Source organism: Pan paniscus, chromosome 13 (assembly GCF_029289425.2).
Source record: "Pan paniscus chromosome 13, NHGRI_mPanPan1-v2.0_pri, whole genome shotgun sequence".
Classification (NCBI taxonomy): Eukaryota; Metazoa; Chordata; class Mammalia; order Primates; family Hominidae; genus Pan; species Pan paniscus.
In genome coordinates, this window is record NC_073262.2 from 25336561 (window position 1) to 25364373 (window position 27813).

Genomic DNA, 27813 nt, shown 5'->3' on the forward strand with positions numbered 1-27813 from the left:
TGGGGAAAAAAAAAGAGCTAACTAGGAAAAGTAACTAGGCTCCTAGTGAAACCTGAGTCATTTTTATGGAAATGGGTGCTATAGTGGGGTTCCAAAGATCAAATATAAAAGTGAAAGCCCAATGCCATAAGCATTCAAGTACTATTTTGCATTTATTTAATGCTTCATAATTGGTAGAGCATTTCATATTTATTATATTATCTGGATCCTCCTGATGACAACCCTTATGTGGGTATTTTTATGCACACTAAAAGACTCAGAGATGTTAAGGAATTGTCATTGTAATCTGCACGAGGCTATAAGGAAAAGACAGAATTCGAATCCAAGTCTCCCAGTATGGTGCAGTGTCTAAAAATACAGAAAAAGTTCCTTTGAATACTGCACAAGACTTTTAATCCCTGAGCTACACATGAAAATTAAGTATCTGAAAAACCCAGTAACATCAGGACATAATACCAAGAAAATGAAAAGATATTCTTAGAAAGAGTCATTGACCTGCCTTACATACTTTCAAACTGTAGAGTCCAGTTTGGTTTTAAAACCACAAAAGCATCCACTTTATTTCCCCAAGTATAGTAAGACATTATTCTGACATGGACTTACTCACACATACCCAAAATCTCTAAATCTCCAACCACTACTCTCTGTAAACTATTTATATGTCTAGAGATCTTTGATAAAATCACAGGATAATTCAAATCTGTTTAACTTAGAGATCATGTTCCCTAGATCTTTACATTTCAAATTTAGAAAATGTTCTTGTAATAATTCTTTTCACTATTAACCATCAAGGTCATTTTTAAATTGTAGAGTACTGACAGCTGGTGTTCATAGTGTATATTGCACTTCTCCCCTGAACTGTTTTTATTTCTTACCTGTGATCTTCAAATTGCAGTGTTTATAAAAATTCCCTGAGGAGCTTGTTAAAACATAGATTCCTAAGTCCCCACTCTTATAGATTCTGATTCTATATATCTGGGGCTATGTACATGGCAAGCACCACTGCTACCATCCCTTTTCCCACCTCCTGGCCAATCCTATTCAAGAGTCTGGAGCAGGGCTTTTCAAACATTATTGAGCATATGAGTCACTAGCAACCTTGTTAAAATACATATTCTGGGACAGTAGTTTGGGGATAGGGCCAGAGATCTTGCATATCTAACAAGCTCTGGGTTGCTTTATACCCCGATTTTAAACCTAGGCATTTCCAGTTCTTATGTAGCTAGATCACCACAGACCAAATCCTCTGAGTTTACAAAATGCAACTTATAGGTGCTTCTTGCTCAGTGACTAAAGAGATTTTGCTTAAGTCTTCTCCTTAACCCTGTTCTCGACTCTGTCCACATGCTTGGGGCCTAAAGGATAGCCATAGTCACCTCAAGAAGTAGCTAGGAACAAAGAAGGCCATTATCCTGGTGGGAGTCCCACTAAAACCTTTGCCTGCTTTTCTCTAAACCAAATCATTTCCTGATACAAAGGAGACAGAAAGGCCCAGGGCAATATCACTCCCTATAAATCACAGTCAAACTAAGCACCAAAATATTAAATCAAGGGCTTCTTTTCTATTGTATCTCAGAGGCATGTAACATTCACTCTCCATAACATTTCTCTATGCCATTCACGCATTTCACCTAACAACAGATGGCTAGAACATACAGGATAGCCTTGGCTTTTCTGGAAATGGCCAGAGCATATGCCTGTCTTCATATACTAAATACTGAAGAATTCTTGCAGCAACCATGCAGGCAACTTCAAAAATGCATTCTCAACAGTTGAGTTGTATAACCAGGTCTAGTATGTTCACATACTTTTACTTAATCTTTTTTATTCTTATTACCTTTTTTTTACATGTTATTTTCTTACCACCAGGTAATAATGCTATAGAATCTTTTCTTAAAATAACACAGAATATTGCCTCCAAACTTCAAATGTGCTTTTAGATATGCTTAGTTGCGTGGGAAATATTCCCTGTTGTCTCTTTTGGTTTTATAATACTATTGTCTTTACCGAAAAAGCAGACTGCAATCCAATATTCTTTCCAGGTTGAGCATTTAGTGATAACTATATATGCCTTAGTTTGCTTAAGTATGCATCCTTTGTTATTCAGATCTAGTGTTTTCTAGAATAAAAAGGAGACCATATGTTAATCAGAAAGCGTTAATACAGGCAGCTGTAAGGGTGAGATGAGAAAGGAAACCCCAAGGATTACATATTAGCCTCCAAATAATCTCATAATCTGGTACTTTGATCAACCTTTATAGCTCTCTGAAGGCTCCTCTTTACCTCTGAAGGATAAGAACAAACCGAGAGAGTGAAAGGAGGAAAACATGTAGATAAGGGAAAATAGAATAACCACTGAGAGACAGCTGTTCACCTCTGTCTCTTCTCCTTAGTTTTGCTGTAGTGGGGGGGAAAAAAATAAAAACCTAGAAATTTTGGAGCCAGATAAATCCAAGTTTGAATCTCACATCCGTCATTGTGTGTTGCTATATGGCTTCAGGTAGTTTACTTAGCCTCTTTGAGTCTCAGTCTGTTTATGAAACACAGAAACTACTCCTTCCCTGGCAGAGTTCTTGAAAAGATAGATGTTAGGTAGGTATGGAGCCTGAAAATAGAACAACAAAGAAAAGCTGTTATTAATGGTCGCTGCCACCACTTCTTCATCTGTTCAACTTTCAACAATATTTATTGATTACCTCTCTGTAGCAGGAATATAGTGAAGTCCTAAGAACAGTGAACAGACAAAAAAACTCTGTCCTCAAAAGGTTTATGTTTCATCCTTTGAATACCACAGTAATCAAAATTTCATCTCTTACTGTTCCACTGAAATTCCTCCAGCAAAGTCACCATTGGCCTATCAAATACGATGATCTCTTTTTGGTCCTTACTAAGACCATTGTGTAGCATCTAATAATCCTGAGCAATTTTCTTCATGATGTTTAAAATATGTCTTTCTCCTGATTTTTGTCTACCCACTGACTAAAGTTTTTCAGTCTCTGTTGCTAGTTTTCTTCTTCGGTTACTCCTTTAATTGATACTTCCTAGAGCTCTGACTTTTGCCCTTTTTCTTTTATACTCTCCACTAGTGGCCCTTGATCTTTTCAGAGGCACAGACTCCTTCAAACACCTAAAGAAGCTCAGCTCCCTTGAAGGGGAAACAGAACCTACTTATAAATATTCAGGAATTTACATGCATTTTCAGGAAATTTCACAAATCTTCTTCACTCTCTGCAAAGCCCATCATTGTACTCCAGTTCAAGGGGTTCCAATGGCTTTAACTCTTTGTTAAAAACTCTCAAATTTTGCCTGGGCATGGTGGCTCACACCTGTAATCTCAGCACTTTGGGAGGCCAAGGTTGGCAGATCACTTGAAGTCAGGAGTTTGAGACCAGCTTGGCCAACATGGTGAAACTGGTCTCTACTAAAGATACAAAAATTAGCCCCAGCATGGTGGCACATGCCTGTAATCCCAGATAATCGGGAAGTTGAAGCAGAAGAATCGCTTGAACCTGGGAGGCAGATGTTGCAGTGAGCAGAGATCACTTCAGTGCACTCCAGCCTGGGTGTCAGAGCAAGACTCTGTCAAAAAAAAAAAAATCTCATATCTTGATCTCTCAGACAAGCCACTTTCTTGAGCAATAAACCTTTCAAATGACTTCTTGGACAAAAACCCACATGAATGCTCTCAGGCATCTTAAATTAAAATTCAAAATTCAAACTAAGCATATTATCATTCTCCTTAAATTTGCTTTCCTCTTGGGAGGAAGTATCCTATGAAAAAGGGAATACTAGTTTTAAACCAAACAGATCCAGATTTAAATCCAGCCCCAGAAGCTTCAGTAATATATTTCCTCTTTTTGCTTTCATTTTTTCATTTATGATATGAAGATAATAATACCTCAATTTTCTGCATTATTGAGGGTTAAAATAGATATTGAAAAAATGCCTATCCAAGTGCCTGCCACGTAGGATATATTATACAAATATCCACTTTTTACTGGATTCCCAATCTCAGTAAAAGGAACCCCATTCGCCAAATATCCTGAATCAAAAATTTAGAAGTTGAAGATTCAACTTATCCTCTTTTCCTCATCAGCAACCCATGGATAGCTATGTCATGTTGATTCCTTAACGCTCCCCTTCCCTTAGTTCAGGCTCTTTGTGTTCTTCCTCATGGATACTACAAGAGTCTCCTAACTGCTTGATCCAATTGCAGCCCAACACCCTTCCAATCTATTCTCTGTGCTGTAGCCAGAAGATCTTCCCAAGACACAAATCTGATAATGGCATGACTGCTTAAATCTGCCCACTTACTTTTCATTGCTTCCAGGATTACATCCGCCTTAGTATTGCACTGAAGACCAATTATGATCTGATCCCCATCTACCTCCAACTCAATTCCTTGAACTAGTTGTGGATCTCTCAAACTGCCCACAGTCTTTTGGATTCTATTCCTCTATTCATGTTGCTTCCTTTGCCTGAAATGTTCTCAACCCCCTACATTTCTTCTGGCCACAAGATGATGAAGCACACGGGCCCTCAGAAGATTCTAGCATATACTCTTGGACTTCCAGCTCCATAACCATGACCTAAATAAATTTCTTTATAAATTAGTCAGTCTGTGGGATTATGTTGTTATTTTATAACAATATAAAATAGACTAAGACAATGACTTAGCTAGCAATGTCAGATTCAAGAATCCAATCAGGGCCATATGGTGTTAGTCTATACCTGTACCATTACATACAACATTCTGCCTTTATAGAATAGCATCAGTAGTGGTGGTAGAGGTCTTCAGGCTGGTAACTCCTGGACATACTTAGTTTGGAAGGATAATCTAGAATTCTCTCCTCAAATTTAGAATTTCTCCTCAAGTCTAGTTTCCTATCACTAATGTTTGCAAAGTAAAGGTCTCAAATCACCAGCTTCTTTGGCACTTTTCTGCTCTCTTCATCACTAAACAACTTGACACCCACAGACTTTCACTAGGAATCACGAAGTCACAACAGAGAAAGAGAGCTCCCACCCCTTCCTTGGTTGTGCCTTATATCTAGCATTTTCTGTAAGAAAATATGCAGCTCTTTTTCAATTTCACATCTCAGAAATTGAAAGAGAGTCTGATGACTTCAGTAATTGGCCCACTTTTGGAGCAACAAATTCCCAGCATAAAAAAGCATCAATTAAAGAAAAAGACAATTTGAAGTCAAAATTTTTGACTTCCATCCCACTACTGACCAGCTGTCTCCTACTATGTATAGGAAAAGAGGAAATAAATGTACAACATGAGAATTCTGGGGCAGGGATAATTTCCTAAGATTAAGGTTTTTTGAGATATCAGATGGTTTCCAAGGAAAGTCCTAGAATTCCTTCCCTGGATATCCTTAACAAAGACATTCCAAGATATTCTCCTTTATCTGTGATTGAGTATTCATTGATTTGAACAGCTGCAGGAGTGTCAGCCTGTGATTCGTAAAGCCTACTAATTTGGACATTACCAATTTGTAGTAATCGGACAGGAGTGGAATGAAGTTTGCTCTATGTTATCAACATAGAAGAGCATTTCTTAAATTAACTATAAATATGATTGTGGGGAAGATGCTCAAATAACCTAGCAGAACTATTTTCACATGTCTTATAAAAATACAATTGCCAGCAATTGTGCTTCTAGATATTTACTCAACTGACTTGAAACATGTTCACAGAAAAACCTGCACTTAAATACTTAATACCAGCTTTATTCACAATTGTCAAAAACTGGAAGAATCACAATGTTCTTTAATAAGTATAAATGGTGGTACATCTATACATTAGAATACTATTCAGGGATCAAAAAGACAGAAATAAAGACCAGGCATGGAGGCTCATACCTGTAATACTAATGCTTTGTGAGCTGACGTGGGAGGATCCCTTGAGGCCAGAAGTTTGAGGCCCCCTTCTCTACAAAAAAGTTTTTACAATTAGTGAAGCATGATGGTGTGCACCTGTAGTCCCAGCTACGTGGGAAGCTGAGGCAGGAGGATTGCTTGAGCCCAGGAATTTGAGGTTACAGTGAGCTATGATCGTGCCACTGGACTGCAGCCTGGGCAACAGAGCTATCAGACCCTGTCTTAAAAAAGAATCCATAAAAAGACAGGAATGAACTGTTATGCCACACAAAAACATGGATGAATCTTAAATGCAGCTATTACTATGTGAAGAAAATGAGTCTGAAAATGCTACATGCTGTATTATTCCATTTCTATGTCATTCTGGAAAAGTCAAAATTATAGAGATGGTAAACACATCAGTGGTTGCTAGAGGTATAGGAAGGTGGGAGGGTTTACTACTAGATGAAACAAAGGGGATCTTTTTAGAACTACAACTTTTCTGTATGACACTGTAATAATGGTGGATCCATGACACTATGTATGGATTTGTCAAACCCCATAGAAAGAAAATTTGAAGTGAAAAAAATTTTTACTTCTATCCCACTACTGACCAGCTGTCTGCTATTATGTACAGGAAAAGAAAAAAATAAATGTGCAATATGAGGATTGCACAAAGAGAACTTAAACGGAGGAAGATTTTTAAAAAAATCTTAGGAACTCAAAGAATCCCAGGAGTAATGCAGATTGTGGCAAAAGATTACAACTGTATTACGAGCATATAAAATAACTTCACTGAGGCTGGGTAGAGGTAGGAGGGAGGGCTGCTGACTTCAGTAACTTTGAAAATAAGTGGAGTCTATAAGATTAAAAGCAAAAGAACTATACATAAGCGTTGTACTCTAATCGGTAAATCTGTTTCTCACAGGTATACCTGGTAACAGTTCAGAAACAACTATACATGTACTCTGAATACAGGTTGACGGTTCTGAATCCATTATACATGTAACCTGGAATTGAACAATTAGGTAAATGGATGGCAGATGATGAGAGCCAGGTGTCTCACACTGGAGTGGAAGGCTACAGACAAGCAAGGGGAGAAGGCTGCAATGATCCATATGGTGCTGGAATTGAACTGAAGATAACAGCTCTCGTATTTGAACCTAGAACGCCTGTGTAGCTGTCAAAGATACAGATGGATACATACATAAATACTTACAGATATGCGTATTTAGTCAGGTTAGCATATGCACAAATATTTCCTTGCTCTGTCAGCTGAGAGTGTCTAGAAGCAACAACATCCCAAATGTCCAAATCTTGATTTCTAATATCATTTTCCATTAAAAGTACCCTTGGCTCCTTGGGGAAGCAGCTGATTCTAGGATTGGGGCAGGGAATATACAAGATGAGCCTGGAGCAACTTATAGAAATTAAGAAAATGCTCAAGAAAAAAATCAATAAACATAAAATGAGGAGGGTTTGTCAAAAAGACACAAATGCCAACTAAAGGAAATCTCAATAGCCAAAGCTGGAACCAATATGAACAACAAAATAAAGTAGTATTGGATTATAACCCAAAATGTAAAATAAATATCCATGAGTCCATACTGACATAAATGATTGAATACATAAATAAATGCAGTACAGACAAATCTCCCATGCAGAAGAATTCCAAATAATTCATGAAGATATTCTGTCCTCATAAAGGTGGAGTATAACAATTTCCCATTCCTACAGTTTGGGCTGCACAGAGTGATGTCCTTCCAAAGAGTATAGTATGGAGAGGAAAAGAAAAACAGTAACCTCACAGTGGAGAAACCTGACAAACCCTACATGGGGAGGTGGAAGGGCTTACTAGATGAAACAAAGGGGATCTTTGTAGAACTATAAAACTTTTCTGTATGACACTGTAATAATGGTGATAAAGGTTAGCATCAACAGTAATAAGTCATGTGGATAGTATATACCCCTGATGTGATGTGATGAGAAGATCACTTTACCTTACCTCTTAACTCAAGAAAAACCCATAACCTCAGTTAATGCATGAGAAAAATACAGGCAAAACCCAATTGAAGGACATTTGACCAAATGGCCGATAAGTCGCTTCAAAACCATTAAGGTTATCAAAAACAAGGAAAGTATGAGAAACGGTCACGGTCCAGAGGAGCCTGGAAGACATGGTGATGTACTCCGGACAGGATCCTGGAATGGAAAAGAATACCAGGTCGAAAACTAAGGACATCTGGAATAAAATATGGGCTTATGGGCTTTAATCAATTTTTTAAAAAGTATTAGATACATGAAAATGATACACGATTTACAAATCTATCGCCTAATATTTATCGAGCATATTGAGAGCCTGGCACTGTGGTAGGGCTGGGGACACAGAAAGAGGTAAGTGCCCTATGCTCAAAAACAGCGATTCATGAAAAATAACTATGACAAAAAGAACAGAAGACTGTATCTCCTGGAGGCAGTAAGGAAGGCTTAAGTTGGGAGGACTATCAAACGCATCAAGGAGTTACTGAAGATTAACTGACCCGCCTAACGCAGGTCGGAAGCCCTCCTCTCCATCCACCCAAATCACCCCTGCCCCACCTTTTCTCCTCCCTTGCGTTTACCCAATGGCAGGTCGGCTCCGCGTAGGCCTACTTTGCGCGTGCGCATCATCGTTTCGACGCGCTCGGAAGCAACTTCCTTCGCCTGGTCACCGCCCCCGTAGGTGCTACCACCGCTGCCGTCGCCGCCGCCATTTTGGTGGCAGGAAGAGTCCGGTTCTGGGACAGCTGGAGACAGTGGTGGTGACTGGTACGGATGGTTTCTGCCCATGTTAGCCCCTCCAAATTTGCCCGTGTTAGGGTTACAGCCCTCGGTATTGCCCGTATTTTCACTGGGTCCCTGTCGTTGTCCCCAGCCATCCTGTCCGTCTGTCTTTAGTCTCTTTTCTGCTTCCTCATCCTTCAGATCAGCCTGAAGCTTTGCCTGGAGCTGTTGTTACGCAGCCCCAACCGCTGTTAAAGCAGCCGCTCCGATCCTCTGGACTGAATTTTGGCCGCCCAGCCCCCATTCCCCTCCGCGATCTGGTCCGAGTTGTTTTTCCGCGGCTGTAAACCGGAAGGGCTCTGAGCTGCACTGCCGGCTCCGGGCTGGGGGATCTGTGCCCGGCATGGGGGCGAGTTCTGGCCTCCTTAGGGTACGGGGAGCGCTTGGACTTTGGTCCTGACGTGGTGGACGACACACCTTCGAAGAGTGGACGTTACCTCAGTTGTCTGTTGTTAGAGTTTAATCGATCACTCGTCTGTTTTGTTGTGTTCTTTCCCAGAAATAACTTTACCAAAGGAAAGCTATTTTGCGAACTATCTTCTCCAGTGGAGATGGCCAATGTGAGTAAATTATCTCCTAAGAATCAGCATAGTAAACTCGTTTGGGAATGTTAGGAATGAAAGAACGGGTTTAATTATGATGGCATTGGGTGGCATAGTGTTAGATATAATGTATCAGAAATGTCAAGGGAAGCAAGTGGTGTGAAATTATGTTATGCTTTGAAGATGGTAGCATTCTTTGCACTGCAAATACACTTATTTATACAATTTCATTTGTACAGATGTGGAAATTCAAGCACCCTTTCGGTATTTTTTAAATACAGCGTTTCAGTAAATATTAGAATCTATGTTTAGGCCCTTTTTTAGCTTTTGGGTTAGCTAAACTGAAGGGTTTTTTTAATCTTTTTTTCTTTTTTTTTAAACAGTTTCCATATTGGAAGTGACCTTCTAAATCCTACAAAATAAGAATAGGAGATACTCTCACACACCAGAGATATTTATTGACTGTAACTTTCCAGTGATTAGACACATCCTATCTATAGAATTCATATGTAGCGGTCATAAGACATATATAAAAACAGCTACAATTAAAGTATAAAGTAATAATTTTTTTTTAGAACCTACACGAAGGTGCAATGCAGATTCAAGTCTTTGTGGAGAGGAGTTTGGGATCACTTCATGAGGGAAACATTTAACTTGAGGTTTGAAAGATAGGTGGGATTTGTATAGTCTAAAATATGAGCAGGAAGGACAGGAAGGTATATTCAAAGAACTCCCCACCCCGCCTACCCCTTTGAAAAACGTAAAAGTGACTGCTGCCTGCCAACCTGAATGTAAGATATATGAAAGAGATAAGTGGGAGATAAGGTTGAATTGTGAGGTTGGTACCAAGTAAATGAGAGCCTTGAATGCCGAACTCAGTAATTTAGACTTTATTCTTTAAATTGTGATTATTCACTTAGAGCTGTGTGCTAGGAAGATTTATATGGCAGCATTTAGCCAGGATGCTATTTCTGTAATTGAACAAGGTATATTAAGTCTAAAGTGTGACTATAGAGACAAGTCATAAGAATAGATTACTAGTCTTGGCCAAGTTCTGTGGTGAATTTTTGCCTACCCATAACCTGCACAGAAAGAGAATGCTGTAAAAGAAGTATGTGGTACTTTCAAAGGAGAGAAATTAATTGAAGTAGAATAGAATGCTGTTATTTGACCTGGTTTTATTTTGGTTTAAATGAATAAATTATAATAGTTCAGTAGGGAAGATCCTTTTTTAAGTCTTTTGTTAGAAAGAAGTTAATATTAAAATAATTTAAGTTTCAGTATCCAAATGTACGATAACAATTTTTGTGTTAATTTATATGGATTGTAAATTCTGGATGGATGTTACTAATGAAATATGCAGATAGTGTTTCATAACAAGGGGCAAAAATGTTCATATTTCAGAGTCTAGACAGGTACATTAATTAAGAAGCCTTCGTGGGGACTATGACAAAGCCTTTCTGAACAAAGGGAAGCAGCCTTCCCTTAGCTACAGTGATTTGTTGCTAACTAATGCCATTTGGTTATGTGAATCCAATACTGCCAGATCTTCTGAGTTTTCAAGAAGAGCCAAATTTCTGGACCTTTTGTGTAAATATTTCGATTTCTCAATGTTTGTATTTAATTCAAATATCTTGCAACACTGTGGGATGCACAAAAATGTCTGGATAGATGTGGATGCACTACATAAACTACCAGTTTTTAGTTTTTGTACAGACCATATTTTTTCCTCACATGATCAAAAGCAGAACTTAGTCCTAAGGCAGTGCACAAAAGGCACTTTCTCTTTATATACTAATAAGGATTTTACAGTTAAAACATAATAGCATGTCATCTTCCCAAGTCTAGAAGTTTGAATTTAATCATATATAAAATAAGTGCTTTTCCTCAATCTAGAATGAACTCTCTGCTGTAATTTTGACTTGCTTTTTGGCTATTATTTTTAATTATGTTCACCAGCTGAACCAGTCATAAAATCTGTCAAGTTGTCAGAAAACATTCCACTTCCACAATTACAATTACAGATTTGTTTTTCTTTTTTTTTTTCTTTTTTTTTTTTTATTTTGAGACGGAGTTTCACTCTTGTTTACCAGGCCGGGGTGCGATGGCGGGATCTCTGCTCACTGAAAGCCTGGCACCTGGGTTCAAGTAATTCTCCTGCCTCAGCCTCCTGAGTAACTGGGATTATAGGCACTCGCCACGATGCCCGGCTAATTGGCTTTTTTTGTATTTTTAGTAGAAATGGGGTTTCATCATGTTGGCCAGGCTAGACCTCAGGTAATCCACCCGCCTTCACCTCCCTAAGTGCTGGGATTACAGGCATGAGCCACTGCACCCGGCCAAGATTTGAGAATCTTACAGGTTAACGGGTAAGGTTTGAAACAGATTAGTACTATCATCAACTGTCCCTTTCAGTGGGCAATTTAGATACTGGTTTATTTTGCTATTAAAATGAAATTTGGTAATTGGATTTTCTTAGGCTAGGAACAAAACTCATATTTTATTATATAACTTTTGTTAAAAGTTCTATCACCAAGAAAAGAATGTCAAAATATAATCTAATGGCCTTGATAGGCTAAAATAATAAATAATAGGCGATTTTTGAAATAATTTGGATGATCTTCCTCTTCCTTCTGTTTTTTGCTTGTGAAACGATGTGAATGATCGCAGATTGTAGTTTAACCATGCTGAAACTAGTTCTAATAACGGTATATAGAATTGTTATGGAAATTAAATAAAACAATGTATATGTACAGCACTTACTATAGAACTTGGACCCATAGTGTCCAACATTGATTATTACTATTACATGCTCTCAAATATTGGCCCCTTCAGATAATCTTTTATTTTGCTGCTGCTTATTTTGAGCCCTTGCTGAAAATATTTTTGGAATTTGAAATTTTAGATTCCTTTAGATCCTGAGGCATTCTCTTAAATATCCTTAGTTGTAAAGGTAAATTTGTATTATATAAACACCCAAAAGTCTGAGTTTGTTTAGTAAGTGAAAAGCCAAATAATTACCATTTTTGTTTCTTTGGGCAAGTTGGGTACAGACCCCAAGAGAGGCGGCCTAAATTTTCAGGTTGACAGAATGCTTTGGAGACACGTATCACAAAGGAGGTTATATTTATCCAGGTCTTAAAGAAAAAGTAAGAATTTGCTAGAATTTTCTAGAACAATAAGGAAACAGTATCTTTTAGCAGAAGAATTCTTATGGCAGTATAAAGAATGAAGAGAAATGGGAAATGTTGGGGAGATATTTTTATGTGATTGAAAAGTAGAATAAGGGAAGGGAGGGTAAATTTGTAGGAAATTATGTCAGAAAGGCAAAAAGACCAGTTAAGATGCACTCATAGTGACAAAGGAGGAAGGAAAAAATAGGTTGGATATTAGAATACTGTACTTTGTGAAAGGGAAATAGAATAATTCTCAGGTGTCAGATGGCTGGATTTTTCCAACATCCTGGTAACTGATTTTCACACCACCTCTCTACTCCTCCTCCAGTCCATTTTTTATACTGCCCTTAGTGGTACATTTCTTAAAACAGCCTTTGTTTTTGTCAGTTTGCTCTGGCTCTTTCCTGCCTACAAATTAAAATTCCGACTTACTATCTTGATGTAACAAGCCCTTTACCATCTGTGTCAAATATACAGTCTTTTATAGTTGCCCATAAGTTCAATTTCAAACCTTTTTTTAATTGCATTCTTATACCTACCCTCACTGAATTTGTCACTCTTTGAAATATGTCTTCATTCCTTTGTTCCTGAAAGTCACTCATTGAAATGCACCTTTCCCAAGCAAATTTTTACTGTCTTCAAAACTTAGTATATCCTCCATGAAATTTATTACCTTTTCTCCCAAGGATTTCTTAACAATTATTCAAATCTTTTCATAGCATTTCACAGATGATTTGATATTTGTTTTTACATCTTTTTCACTAAACTGAGAGTTGCCAATGTCTGTGTGTATGTGTGTTTTTAATACAAATATCCGGATAGTGCATATTTTAGGCTTTGTGGGCCACAGAATATCTCTTGTAACTACTTAACTCTGCCATTGTCGTGGGAAAGTGACCATAGGTAGTACATAAATTAGTATGGCTATGTTACAGTAAAACTTTATTTACCAAAACAGTGGGCTGTATTGGGAAATCGTTCACCAATCCCTGCATTAAATTGTTCTGACCCAAGTACTTTGTTAAAAAATTTATGAATGAAAGATTGTTAAAAAATTTATGAATGAAAGATATTTACACATTCATCCATTGTAATACATGACCTCACTGTCTAGTAAGTGAACATATAAGCAGAAAAAAATATACCACAAAGATATGTGCTGAAATGGAGAAAAGCAGACATTGCCATGAAACCACAATGAAAGGACAGTATGGGAGAGAATTAGCGCAATTTATAGCAGTAAAAGAAGAGAGAAAAGTTCGAAAGTAACAGATTTTGGTCCAAAGAGATGTCTTGAGAGTTCTTTATTGAGGATAGAAGAATCTTGTTAGTTGTGCTACCTTTTTAGTGTTGTGTCTAAATAAGACAACTTTTAGATGTCTATTCTCTCATGTGTGGCACTCTTGAATTCTAGCCTTTATTGAAAAGTACATAGACTTTTACCCAAACTAACTTATTACTTGTTTTTTTAATTTTTATTTTTATTTTTAAAATTACAAATATATATAATGCTTTCATATAGTAGGTGTTCAGTAAAAGTAGAATAAATGTTGGTTTTAAAAGAACCTTGCAGTGTGAAGATTCGCCAGAGATTGTCTATGTAAGTATAACATTTATATTCAGAACAAATAGTTTTAATTTTGTGTCATTTTTAGGTGCTTTGTAACAGAGCCAGACTGGTTTCCTATCTCCCAGGATTTTGCTCTTTAGTTAAAAGGGTTGTCAATCCCAAAGCCTTTTCGACTGCAGGATCATCAGGTTCGGATGAGTCTCATGTGGCTGCTGCACCTCCAGATATATGTAAGTGAAAGTTGTTACTGCTTTACTTATAATTGTTTCAAAACATTTTTAGTTGTATTTTCCTCTAATATTTCTTCTTAAGGCTTAATGGATTTTTCTAAAGTTGTGTTTATTCAGTTGAAAATGAATCACAGCTCTGCCTAAATATATTTATGTCAGAAAGCTACAGTATTAAAAAGGAAAAAAGAATAAGTACTGGTTTCTAAAACTTACTTCTTAAACTTTTCTATCTTCAAACATAGAGTCTTCCCTGAAACAAATCTCCTTTTGGTCCTGTTAAACCATATTATTATTTCTTCCCATTCTTTGCTAGATTTCATAAATGTACCTTGTACTTTTTATGTGTTAGTGTTTATTGAACTTACCTGCTTTCTACAAAGTCTGTTTCTTCTAACCTGTTGGGTACACCACTACCATGCTAATCATTCTAAATTATTTTAACCATGTCCCTTTCTTGAAAAACCTGTTATCTTTTGTTGCTTTCAGCAGTAGTTCCCCGACTACCTTCAAGCCATGAAGCTTAGTTCAAGGTTAAAAAGAAAAAGTGGGGGTAGGGGGATAGTTTCTGTGGTAGGTAAGTTTGAGAAATGCTACATGCCATATTCCTGTCTTGGAGGCTTATAAGGCACACTAAAATATTAAAGACTCTTAGAAACTTAACCTAATGTGTCCTAAAGATATTGGACATGGAATCCTTTTTTCATGGCACACATTACTTAACAACGTAATTTAAGTTCACTTGAGCATTCAGAGCCTTCCATCCTGCCCAAGTTTTCTAACTCTCTGACTACTCCCCAATTTACATCACCTAAAGACTAACCATATATTTATAATAAATGAAAGATTTTGCCATTCAAATCATATAAGATGTTAGTATCTGGAATATATAAAGAATTTATAATAGATCAATAGGAAAAGATAACCCAACAGAAAATCAGAAAACAAAAGGACATGAATAGGCCTTTCACAGAAAAGAAAACCTAAAATGACCAGTAAACATATGGTCAAATCCACTGCCCAAATCTACTATTAATATGGGATGCTTGTTTTCTGTAAAGAGAATCTAGAGATTGTTAGACTTTTAAAAACCATCTTGTTCAAAAATAGCTAACAGGTTTTCTCTTGGGAAGTGACTTGAGTAGTCATTAGTGGCTGTCTAGATAGAGCCTTGTTATTCAACATGATCTGCATCAGTATCATTTAGGAGCTTGTTAGAAATACAAAATCTTGAGCCCCACTCCAGACCTATTAAATCAGAATCTGCATTTAAACTAGATCCCAGATGTATCTTAAGTACATCTTTAGAGTTTGAGGGGCACTGGACTAGAGTGTTTATGTTGAGAATCTTGAGACGTTGTCTGGGTTCAGCAGGAAATGGTTCCATGATTGATGGGTGATGTATGTCCTAAGTGTGGAAGAGGGATATGGTGGCTCATGATCCAGGAATGAGACAGCCATACTGACATGGCCATTCTCAGTTACTTAGTTCTCTGACAGGATATTTTTAAATATCTATTTTTATTGCTTAGTAATATGCATAGCAGTTGTCCCTCTGTTTCTCTAAGCCCAGATCTCTACTCTGAGTAATTATTAGTTTAATTTTCTACTTTATTCTTTTCTGAATCTTTCTGAATTTTTTATAAGTTAGGATTTTTTTAAAGTTTTAAGTGAATAAAGTAATGTGGTCTGTTCTATATTTGCAATCCATATTAACTCATGTGGCTGGTAAACAGAGCATTAGGTCACGTGATGCATGATTTTTTTTCCCGTTCATATTTTGTGCCACCAGATAACAGCAGCAGAATGCCCCTCCCCAGATGACCATTACTAAGTTTCATTTTAGATCTTCTCTTTACTTAAAAACATGGGCCTGGCACAGTGGCTCATGACTGTAATCCCAGCACTTTGGGAGGCTGAGGGAGGAGGAGACCTTGTGTCTACCAAACATAAACAAAATTAGCTGGGCATAGTGGTGTGCACCAGTGGTCCCAGCTACTTGGGAGGCTGAGGTGGACCTCAGAGGTCAAGGCTTCAGTGAGCTGCGATCACACCACTGTACTGCAAGAGACCCGTCTCAAAAACAAAACAATACATGAATATGGGGATGTAAATAAATGTTGTTATACATGCTGTTCTTTGACTTAGCTTTTTCTTTTAATGCGTTGTATCCTGGATTTCATTCAGTGTCAGTACGTAAAGGTTTATTGTCTTCTTTTTAATGACATTCAAGCATTTCTTAGTATGGATTAGAGTATTTTATTCAGTCTTTCCCCTAATAACGGACTTGCCTGTGATCTGTCAATCAGTTGCTTTGATTAGTGTTTTGGAAACAATAGGAAACTATCTATTTATATTCACATGGGAAAGCAGATTTTGAAGATCTTTTAGATAAAAATATACATAATTTTAAGAAGAGCATTCTTTCAGTCTACCAATATACTTGACTATTAAGGAGAAACTGTTCCTTTTGTTGTTTCTCTTCAGGCTCTCGAACAGTGTGGCCTGATGAAACTATGGGACCCTTTGGACCTCAAGATCAGAGGTTCCAGCTTCCTGGCAACATAGGTTTTGATTGTCACCTCAATGGGACTGCTTCACAGAAGAAAAGCCTGGTTCATAAAACTTTGCCTGATGTTCTAGCAGAACCCTTATCAAATGAAAGACATGAGTTTGTGATGGCACAATATGTGAATGAATTTCAGGTAAATTGTTGGTAACATTTATTGTGCTTTCCTGATTGTTAATGCTGTATGACTTTTGATTATTATAAGCATATTACTTTTGTTGAAAAGGTAAAAAATCAATTTAATTCCAATACATGTATATACAAAAACAGCATATATAGCTTTGGAAAACTTGGCATTGTCCTCTACAAAGTGTTTGCTATATAATTTTTTTACTGTACATTATAATATTTTTAAAATATTTCTTGAAAAATATGTTTTTAAGTAACTAGATATACATAATGTAATTACATCTGTATACTGGAAATTTAGGTTCCCTGTTTTTCATTTTTAATAAATGGCAATTAAATTTGTATATGGATCTAATTCCAACTGGTTCTGTATTCCTCTAGCCATTTAAAAGCTTAAGAAAAATTTGAGATCTCTGAAATTGTTCAGATATAGTAAAAAAAAAAAAAGGAACCAGTTTCATAAGTTTATTTTTTCTTAAACAATTTATTAAGGTTTGTTTGGGTTTTTTTTTTTTTTTTTCGTTTTTAAACATTTTAAACTTGCATTTATGATTATTTAAGTGGAAAGCTACATGCAATTCAGGGTTTTTGTCAAACCCCTGATGGTTATCATTTTTCATATTTTTGCATAGTTTTAGGCTGAGTTTTTTTTTTTATCAAAGCCATATTATAAGCAGCACCAATTCCTTACATTTGAGTTATGTTAGATGACATGACACTGAGACACAGTTGACCTGTCCTATCTTTTTATCTCAGATAATTCCTTCTCAGCCTTCTTGGCTCCTTGTTCTTCCTGTCTACCAATTAAATTACATTTCCCATAAGTTTCTGTCCTACACCTTCTCATTTGAATCACCCCTTGGTCACTTAATCCCTTGGCCTCCTCCACAGTCTATGTTTTTATAATTTCTAATTCAGTATTTCTATTTCTGACATTTCCAGTTCTATATTTCTATATGCCTACTGAACCATCTTTGTTTGGATGTCTCACAAGTCCCCAGATTTTGTGTGTCTAATACTGAAGTAATCTTTTTTTTCCTTAAAAACCTGTCCTAACTCCTGTATAACCAATACTACTAGTGGAATAACCATCCTCCCCTCTCTCCTAAGATAAAACTTACAGCACCAACCTTCTTTCTCCATCATATCACTATAAATAATATAAAAATCACATCGCTTTTATCTCTCAAGTTGCTCCTAAAATATTAGTGTCCTTTCAATTCTTTGCCAGAGTTCAAGGCCTCTTTGTCTTACCTGGATTTTTAGAGTCATTGTAGCATGACACACAATGAAGATAGAATAAATCTGGGTTCAAAGATTGACTCTGCAACTTACTTAATTTTGTGACCTCGAGGAAATTACTTAACCTTTCTAAGCTCCTGTTTCTTTGTTGTTGTTGTTGTTTGGTTTGTTTGTTTTGAGATGAAGTCTCGCTCTGTCACCAGGCTAGAGTGCAGTGATGCGATCTTGGCTCACTGCAACCTCCGACTCCCTAGTTCAAGTGATTCTCCTGCCTCAGCCTCCCGAGTAGCTGAGATTACAGGCGTGCACCACCACACCCAGCTGATTTTTGTATTTTTAGTAGAGGTGGGGTTTCACCATGTTGGCTAGGATGGTCTCGATCACCTGACCTTGTGATCTGGCCGCCTTGGCCTCCCAAAGTTCTGGGATTACAGGTGTGAGCCAATGTGCCTGACCACTCCTGTTTCTTTATATGTCACATGAGGATAGTAATAATCTCTAGCCCACAAAATTTTTTTTTTCTTTCTTTCTTTTTGAGACAGAGTTTTGCTCTGTTGCCCAGGCTGGAGTGCAATGGCATGATCTTGGCTCACTGCAACCTCTGCCTCCTGGATTCAAGCAATTCTCATGCCTCAGCCTCCCAACGAGCAGGGATTACAGGCATATGCCACCATTCCTGGCTAATTTTTGTATTTGATATTGCTGTTTCTCATTGCCTGTAGACTAAAGTCCAAATTTCTTAATGCTGAATAAATGGCATTTCATAATTTTGATCCCTTATCTTTCCCACCTTATCTGCCACTACTTCCTATTCCCTCTGCACTCCAGCCGCAACATACTTGCCATTTTTCTTGAATACACATTCTGTGTCTTTGTACTTTATTATCTTTTGCTGGACTATTTTTCCTCCTGAATTCCTAACCTCTGTACCAGCTATTTTTTACCTGTCAGACATAACACATCAACTAACTTGTAGCTCAAATATCACCATTTCAATCATTTCCTGATGCCTCCCAGCAAAGTAAGTTTCTTCCTCATCTGTGCCCCTAGAAGACTTTATTCATAACTCTGTAGCACTTGTCATATTTAATTGCATTTATTTGCTTGTGCTTATTTTTTTTTATTAGGCCTGAAATAGCTGAGAGTGAGGACTGAATTTTTTACCATTGTAGCGCCTGCTCCTGTCATAGTGCCTGATGTATAGTAGGCTCTCAGTAAATTTCAGTTGAATAAAAGCCTCTAAGCTCTTCCTGTAGGAGAGGCTGTATTATTTAGTCATGTATCTTGTAAGTTAGTATCATTATCCCCCTTTTACAGATTATAGAAGAAAAGATAATTAAATATTACCATAAAATAGAAGAGGTAACATTATGAGACACATTATGGCATTTTAGTTACTTAGCCAGTTTCTGTTTATACCAAGTTTTAGAATATCAGTATATTTATATATTCATGCTCTGCTGTATTCACATTTTTTGAACTTCCAAATCTTATATTCATTGTAGAGAAAAGTTTGAGTAAATGAGAAAATGTTATTACCTCACCTCCCAGTTAGATTATAATTTTTTGTAAAAACAAACAAAAAGTTTTCTAAGGAAGACAAGTTTATAACAGGCAAGATACCGTTTTATTTGAACTCCAGATTTTGTTGACTTACATCCTTGTTCCCCTTAGGGTAATGATGCACCTGTTGAACAAGAAATTAACAGTGCAGAAACTTACTTTGAAAGTGCCAGAGTAGAGTGTGCAATACAAACATGTCCAGAATTGCTGCGAAAAGGTATGTCATGCTTTATACTTTGAAACACTGTTACTAATTTTTTTAATATGTTGAATAATGTACTCTATAGAAATTGGAACGCTGTATACCTTAATATTATATTTTACCGTATCTGGCTGGAAGTGATTGCATGGCCAAGATAAAGGCTTTCAAATGTCCTGTGACATCTGACCTCATGCTGCCATTAGATAGGAAGAGTAAAATTTTTAATAACTTTTTTCCTAAGGCTAAATTAAAGTCATTTTTACTCCTGGGTGATTATTAGAGTTATAATTTTATGAGTTAATATAATACAGAAAAATCTTAACAGTAAGCATTTTTGAAAATTATATTAACCCCAAATAACGTGTAATCCTACTTACCCTTCAGGATTATTGGTAGTAATATTTCAGTTCATCCAACAAAAGCAGAAGTAAACAAAACTAAGTGAATTTTACCCTTTTCAAAAATAACATACATTTATAAAAATTATCTAATACCGCAGTAATTTTACTTAATCAGCATTTTTCTAAAGAAGTACTTTTATCCTTCTTTAAAAATTTGTTCTTTAAAAATCAAATTCTTTTCTACCTGGAATGTTTATTCTTATTTGTAGATTTTGAATCACTGTTTCCAGAAGTAGCTAATGGCAAACTAATGATTCTGACTGTAACACAAAAAACTAAGAATGATATGACTGTTTGGAGTGAAGAAGTAGAAATTGAAAGAGAAGTGCTCTTAGAAAAGGTAATTCTTTCAATTGCTAATAATTTAATTTTATGGTCATTATTTAAGTAATAGTGAACCAATGTCTTAAAATGATGAGTGTCATTTCCACCCTTTATTCATTTTCTGCCAAAGTATTATAATACTAAAGGACTTACATCTTTTTTGAGAATAAAAGTGCAGCTTTTTAGTATCCTTAAAAGTTTAGATTCTGTTTATTACTTTCCTCAATTTATTTTTAAAAAGTCTATTTTGGAAAATTTGGAAAATGACAAAAAGGTAAAATTAACTCTTTATCCTTCTCCCCTCAGCCTCCCCCTCCCTCTCCTTCTCCATCTCCCCCTTCATTTCCCCGTCTTCCCCTCCAAATCTATCCCCTTTCTCCTGGGCCTAGAACATGTCAAAATAAAGAGTGAAAATTATGCCAGCTCTCTCCAAGAGTAAACAGTAACAGTATGCAGTACAATAATAGTATAATAATGTATACCCACATTTTTTTCTGTGGTTTGCTTTTAACCTAAAGTATGCCTTGACGTGTTTCCATGCTTACACATAGATATATTTCATTCTTTATAAAATCTGCATAGTATTAATATCACAGGGTAAACCATAAACTTTTTAATTTATTTAAGAATTTTAACCGGGTGCAGTGGCTCATGCCTATAATTCTAACACTTTGGGAGGCTGAGGCTGGAGGATTGCTTGAATCCAGGAGTTTGAGACCAACCTGGGCACTGTAGTGAGACCCTGTCTCTACAAAAAAAATTATCCAGGTTTAGTGGTGCGCACCTGTAGTCCCAGCTACTCTGGAGGCTGAGGTGGCGGATCACTGGAGCCTGAGAGGTCGAGGCTGTAGTGAGCCTTGATGGTGCTACTGCCCTTCAGCCTGAGCGACAAAGTGATAACTCCCATCTCTTATAAAAGAAGTTTCTTAGTCATTTATAAGTTTAAAATCCAACTTTTGCTATTATAGGCAACAAGCAGTGACAATCTTTTTACAAATACTTTTATGCATGCTAATGTCTATAGATTCCTAAATAGAGAATTGCTGAATCAGTGTGTATCTACATTTTAAATTTTGATAAGACACTTCCAATTTGCCCATCAAAAAGATTGTTCTAGTATATAAGCTGTCATGCTAGCTTACCCTGGGTGTTAGCAGTTCTTTCCAACTCAGGTTAGCTAAGGGGCCCAAGTCACTAACTTGAGTTAAAAAATCCCTTTAGTGATTTCTGTGTAGGATGTTAGGAAGTATTTTATATTTGGGATTAGATGTATGGTCTTTATTTGTAAAAGTATATTGTAATTTACATATTCAACAATATTATAATTTCACATTTAAATGTCACATAACTGCTAATAGATTTTGTGTGGTTTTTAACAATCACAAGCATATTAGTTATATACTAATTAACGAGGGAGTTATAGAGAGGTATAGGATATTTTCTATTTACATATTAAAATAATGCTTAGTAAATATATACTCATCACTATCATTGAAGTGCTAGTATATTGTCACATGTATATTGCATTAGTGGTTCTAATTTTTGGTCAGTTTAAGATTCTGAACCTAATTTGATACTGACTCCAGTATAGTTCTAAGTTTCCTATAACCAGTTTGAGAGTTTTAATTTTGTAATGACTGAAGCTATTTTATTTTCTGTGAAAAAAGATTTTTTTTTTTTAAAGATTTCGTCATGATTATTTTGGAACCACACCTAGCTCTCCAAGTAAATATTTGATATTTTATGGTTTAAATCTGTTCTAATTTTTTCCAGCAGATGTCAGTGTTGGTGAACAGAAATCCTAAGAAAAATACTTCAGCTGGTTTTTTTTGTTTTAATTTGAGATTCTTTCAGTTAACCTTTGTAAACATTTGATCGCATTGCATTGTTTTGCTCTCCTTGTAGTGTTTATGTATGACACATCTTCATTAAATTGAAATACATTCTAATGACTATTTTCTAAGCCATATTCAGTAGTTTTCTATTTTTAAGAATTATGAGGATTAATAAAATACAGCAATAAATATTAAATATGGAAGAGAATCTAAAGAATACAGTATTATCTTAATGGTTATTGTTAGTTTATAACCAAGTATTAAGAGAAAAGTTACCTTAGATCAAATAACTTTTTCTATAAAGGGTGTTAAAAGACAAATTATAACAAATTTAAAGATCTAATTGGTTTTTATTTCAAATTCTAGAATTAAGCAACGCCTCATTCTGTAAAATAGATTTGAGTGTTACAAACAGCTAAGCAGAGGAGGTTGGCTTTATAGACGGCAAAGGGCTGGAGAAAGCAGAAATAGGAAACAAGAAGCAGATTGTTCCTTTCAAAGTTACTTTCCTTACAGGGTTAAAACACAGGTGGCTTTCTTATGCTGGCTCAGGTAAACTAGGCCCATTATGATTGGATGCTGTGAATCTCCTGGGTTTTGTGTTGTTTGTTTGTTTGAAAACTAGTCTGTTTCAGAATTCAGTTCAATTAGGCGGTACCTAGCATGAGTGACCCCATTGTGGTTTGGTCTCATCTCCTGCGACCTAGTGCAGGAGGCTAGTTCAAAACAAGGAGCTGCCATAAAATTTGTTTAACAAGGGCCAAATAGTAAATATTTTAGCTTTTATAGGCCCTAGGGTCTCAGCTACCCAGCTCTACCCTTGTGTTGTTAAAGCATCTGTAGACAATATGTAAATGAATTGCCATGGCTGTGTCCAGTAAAACTGTTTATCCAAACAGGCACCGGATCAGATTTGGCCCTTGGGCTGTAGCTTACTAACCTCTGAATTACAATATAGTCTTGATTTGTAAGGCTTGGACTTTTGGAGATCTCAGCTGAAATACCAGAGTTGGTCAGTAAGGTCTTTTCATTCTGGGTGGGTCGGAAATCCATGTGTCCCAGCACTGCGTGCCACATGGATTTCTAGGCCTCTTGGAATCTTGCCTCATGAGTGCACAGCTCAGCCCTTAGCTAAGAAACCCTGGTGAATAGTTCTGCAGACTAACTCAGGAGCCCATTTTATGTATCTCCTTCTTTTCCAGTACCTTCCCGTACAATCCCAGGTGCCTCAGCTGTCTAGAACTCTTGCTTTCTACCTCCTCAGCTCCAGTGACACCATTACTTTGCTTGGGCTCTAGTTCGTTGCCCTGTGACAGGCAAATGTCCACAGACAGAAAGCTAGAGCAGATATAGGGATTACTTCATTTGTTTCCCTTCTCTCAAAGATTATAGTCTTGTCTCACCTGTTGTTCAGGGTCCAAAAATAGTTAACTTGTATATTTTGATCAGTTTTACAGTTTTACAACAGGATGGTGAGTTCAGTACCTGTTAACTCTGTTATGGCCAGAAGTGGAACTGTGCCCTTGATTTTTTTTTTTTTTTTGAGACGGAGTCTCTCTCGCCCAGGCCGGAGTGCTGTGGCATGATCTCGGCTCACTGCAATCTCTGCCTCCCGGGTTCAAGCAGTTCTTCTGCTTCAGCCTCCCAAGTAGCTATGTGCCCTTGTTTTTAAACATTCATGATCTCTGCTTTATTTCAACATTGTAATCTGGTCTTAATATTTGTTACTGTCTTTTCACTACTTAGACTTCTGATAAAGCTAATAAAATATCTTATAAATTAGGATGGTAAGACCAAAATTTTTATATATGCACATGGTAGTAGTAATTGTACACTATACAAAAGACAGAGAAGAGTATATAATGAAAAGCAAGTACCTTGTTTAACTCTGTACACCATTTACCAGGTTATATTATTTTTATATGTCTTTTCAGAATTATTTCATGACTGTGAGTAGATAGATGTATATTGAAGGACACACAAACAAGTAAATGTTTTTAAACAACTTTCATTTAAACGAATGAATGTTTCAGATGTTTTCACTAAGAGCATTTTATTTTCCTTTACCTATTTCTTTTTTTTTTTTTTTTTTTTTTTGAGACGGAGTCTCGCTCTGTCGCCCAGGCTGGAGTGCAGTGGCGCGATCTCGGCTCACTGCAAGCTCTGCCTCCCGGGTTCACGCCATTCTCCTGCCTCAGCCTCCCGAGTAGCTGGGACTACAGGCGCCCGCCACCACACCCGGCTAATTTTTTGTATTTTTAGTAGAGACGGGGTTTCACCGTGTTAGCCAGGATAGTCTCGATCTCCTGACCTCACCTATTTCTATTAAAATACATATTTAGTATTTTACCTATTTCTGTTATCACCATAGTAATACAAAATAGCAACCATAGTTGATAGTTTATGACAGATTCAGAAGTTAGTAGTACAGAACTCATTAGAAGTAGTTCATAAAGAAAGAAAGAATTCAGAAGAAAAAGTACAGAATTTAGTCTTTTTGAAATAAAGTGTTGTGTTAACCATTAATCTTCTGGAATGGTGAAAAGAATCTTACGCCTTTACAGTCTAATTTGCCATTGGTTTTTATTTTTTTATTAATCTTGAGTTCTTTTCTGAAACAAGATAGTCACTTAAAATTTTATTTAAAAATAAAACAATCTCTAGTAATGCTATCTTAAGCATATTATTTGTGACTTCCATTGCAGTTCATCAATGGTGCTAAGGAAATTTGCTATGCTCTTCGAGCTGAGGGTTATTGGGCTGACTTTATTGACCCATCATCTGGTTTGGCAGTGAGTAATTATCATTTGAAAATCAGATTATGTGTAGTAGAGATGATTTTTATTATAAAATGTGTTTATAACTTTGGTAATAGATTAAGACTTTTTAAAAATCTCACAATTTTACCCAAAGAAATACTACTGTGAGTCAGTTGAATTCTCAACTTTTGAGAGACCTCTATCACTCACAGTTAAGTTTCTCCATCACTTTAATTTTTTTAATTAAAAATGTTTTTACTTTCTGCTCTCACTAGTAGATATTATATATTTGATTTGCATTGAATTAGTGTGTTTACTTTATATGTTGAAAATTATAAATTGGTACAGTCTAGTTTCTGTAAGGAAGAAATAATTATTCTTAGAATTAATTGAGTAAAATACAGGTGGTAAAAATAAATACTTAGACCAGCAAATTTTTGGAAATTAACATTTATAAGGTTATACTTTGAAGAAATAACTGAACTACCACTGTAGTCACATTTTAAATTCTGGATATATCTTTCTGTAACAAGTAGTAATTAAATCATTTTTTGAATCTTAAGATAGGAATATATACCATTTCTTCTCAAAGTCAAATAAGATATAATCGAGAAATGGAAAACTTTTGCTTGGGCTTTAGTTTCCTTGTCTTGAAAATGATGGTGAACTGTAGATAATTGTCTAGGGTTTATTCCATCTTCAAAGGATGCAATATTATGCATTTGATTCTAGGTAACATGTAATTTGCTAGATCATTTCAGATTTCCAGAATGCATAGGAATTGGGGGAAAGGGATATTAAGGCGGTTTAAGTGTTGCGTGTGACTTTTTACTTATTTAGTTTTTTAAATATTTGGAGTATTAAAGTAGATAGGTGTTCATGTTTACCTAAAAATTATTACTAAAATGTCTTTCTTACTAATGAGAATATTTCATTTTTATTTCCTCAGTTTTTTGGACCATATACAAACAACACTCTTTTTGAAACTGATGAACGCTACCGACATTTAGGATTCTCTGTTGATGACCTTGGATGCTGTAAAGTGATTCGTCATAGTCTCTGGGGTACCCATGTAGTTGTAGGGAGTATCTTCACTAATGCAACACCAGACAGCCATATTATGAAGAAATTAAGTGGAAATTAGCAGAAATATCCATTTATTTGCTGTACTATTTGTATGTAATATTTGGGTTGCTCTATAAACACTGTCAGACTAAAGTTTTTAAAATATACTTATTTCTAAGTATTTATTTCAGCATTTATGAATTTACAACATTGGCAAGTGATTTGGGATTTTAAAATTGCAAATGTTCATTATTCATATCATTGAATACACGTTGAACACATCCACATTGTATAGGATGTGGTAATTAGCTTGTAACCAGGGTATGATCTGCTATTGTTATTTCTCCTCTTTATTGGAAAAAGGCCTCAGTTTTAATTATTTTCTTCCCAAAATAAATCACACATTTGGTTACAATAATGTGTGTTTTCAATACAGTATTTTTTAAATACCATTATTGATTCTTAAGTTTCTATATTAATCTTTTTAAAGTTCTTTTTAATAATGCAGTTGAGAATTTTGGGTTCATTGTAGACTTTTTCAAATTTTCTTTTATCTTTATTGTCTATTAAGTGTTGTGGTACCAGTCTGAGTATTACTTTGTAATAATTTATGTTCAGGAAAAGAAGAAGAAGGATAATACATCTTTAAACGCATATGAGTCTTGTCCTTATCCCTACTAAAAAGGTAATTCTCTCTTAACTCCTGAGTTGAGACAGACAAATAGAACTATGCCTTAACTGACAAATTTATTTTTCAATTTTAGCAATAGGTGGAAACTGCAGTACTTTACAGAGGTGCCTCATTTGAGACAGAGCTTGTTTTTACAGCATCATAAACTTCATCTTTCATTTTTGAAGCTTTTGCAAATAGAAATAGGCAGATCTAAGAGTAAATGTAACAACTTCCACAAAATGAATTGAAATAGATTTTTTTCTGTTTTTTCTTCTTTGCATGAAATGCCTGTTTTGAAAAGGACTACATGGAGATAACTTTTTAATCACACCTTGTTTTAAAACCCCTAGCTTAGTTAACGTCATTTGATAAGAGGTGTTGCTTATGATCTAGAGCTAGAAAGTTTTCATTTATTTTGAAATGATGAAGTGTAGTGATTGCCACAGCATTTAGAAGAACATTTATTGAAGTGTGTGTGTATATATATATATATATATATATGCACATCATATGTGCTCAATAAATTTTTATCTATGTAACCAGCACCCAGATCAAAACACAGAATACTCAAACACACTCATCCTGCTCCCTTCTAGGTACTTACATGCCCCCAGCCTTTGCCCTTTCCATGAGTAACCACTGTCCAGATTTCCTTGTACAGTATAGGTTGGTTTTGCCTGTTTTGATGCTTTATATATATGTAGACACACATACACATGTATATATACACACACACACACATTTTACATATATATATGAAACTGTATAATGTGTTCGCTTCAGTGTCTGGCTGCTTTTACTCAACATTGTGAAATCAATTCCTGTTATCGTATATGGTATCAAATTTGT

General features: G+C 36.0%; 1 protein-coding gene across 1 annotated transcript; it reads left to right on the top strand.

The window, feature by feature from the left end:
* The first annotated feature begins 8512 nt into the window (after positions 1-8512).
* MMADHC (metabolism of cobalamin associated D) lies at positions 8513-26706 on the top strand. The gene is made up of 8 exons (XM_003816682.5): positions 8513-8672; positions 9187-9247; positions 14061-14205; positions 16690-16907; positions 19817-19922; positions 20518-20648; positions 25173-25259; positions 26176-26706. Exons 2-8 carry the CDS (start codon positions 9239-9241, stop codon positions 26368-26370), a joined length of 891 nt encoding a protein of 296 aa, XP_003816730.3. The 5' UTR covers positions 8513-8672; positions 9187-9238; the 3' UTR covers positions 26371-26706.
* The last annotated feature ends 1107 nt before the right edge of the window (positions 26707-27813 follow it).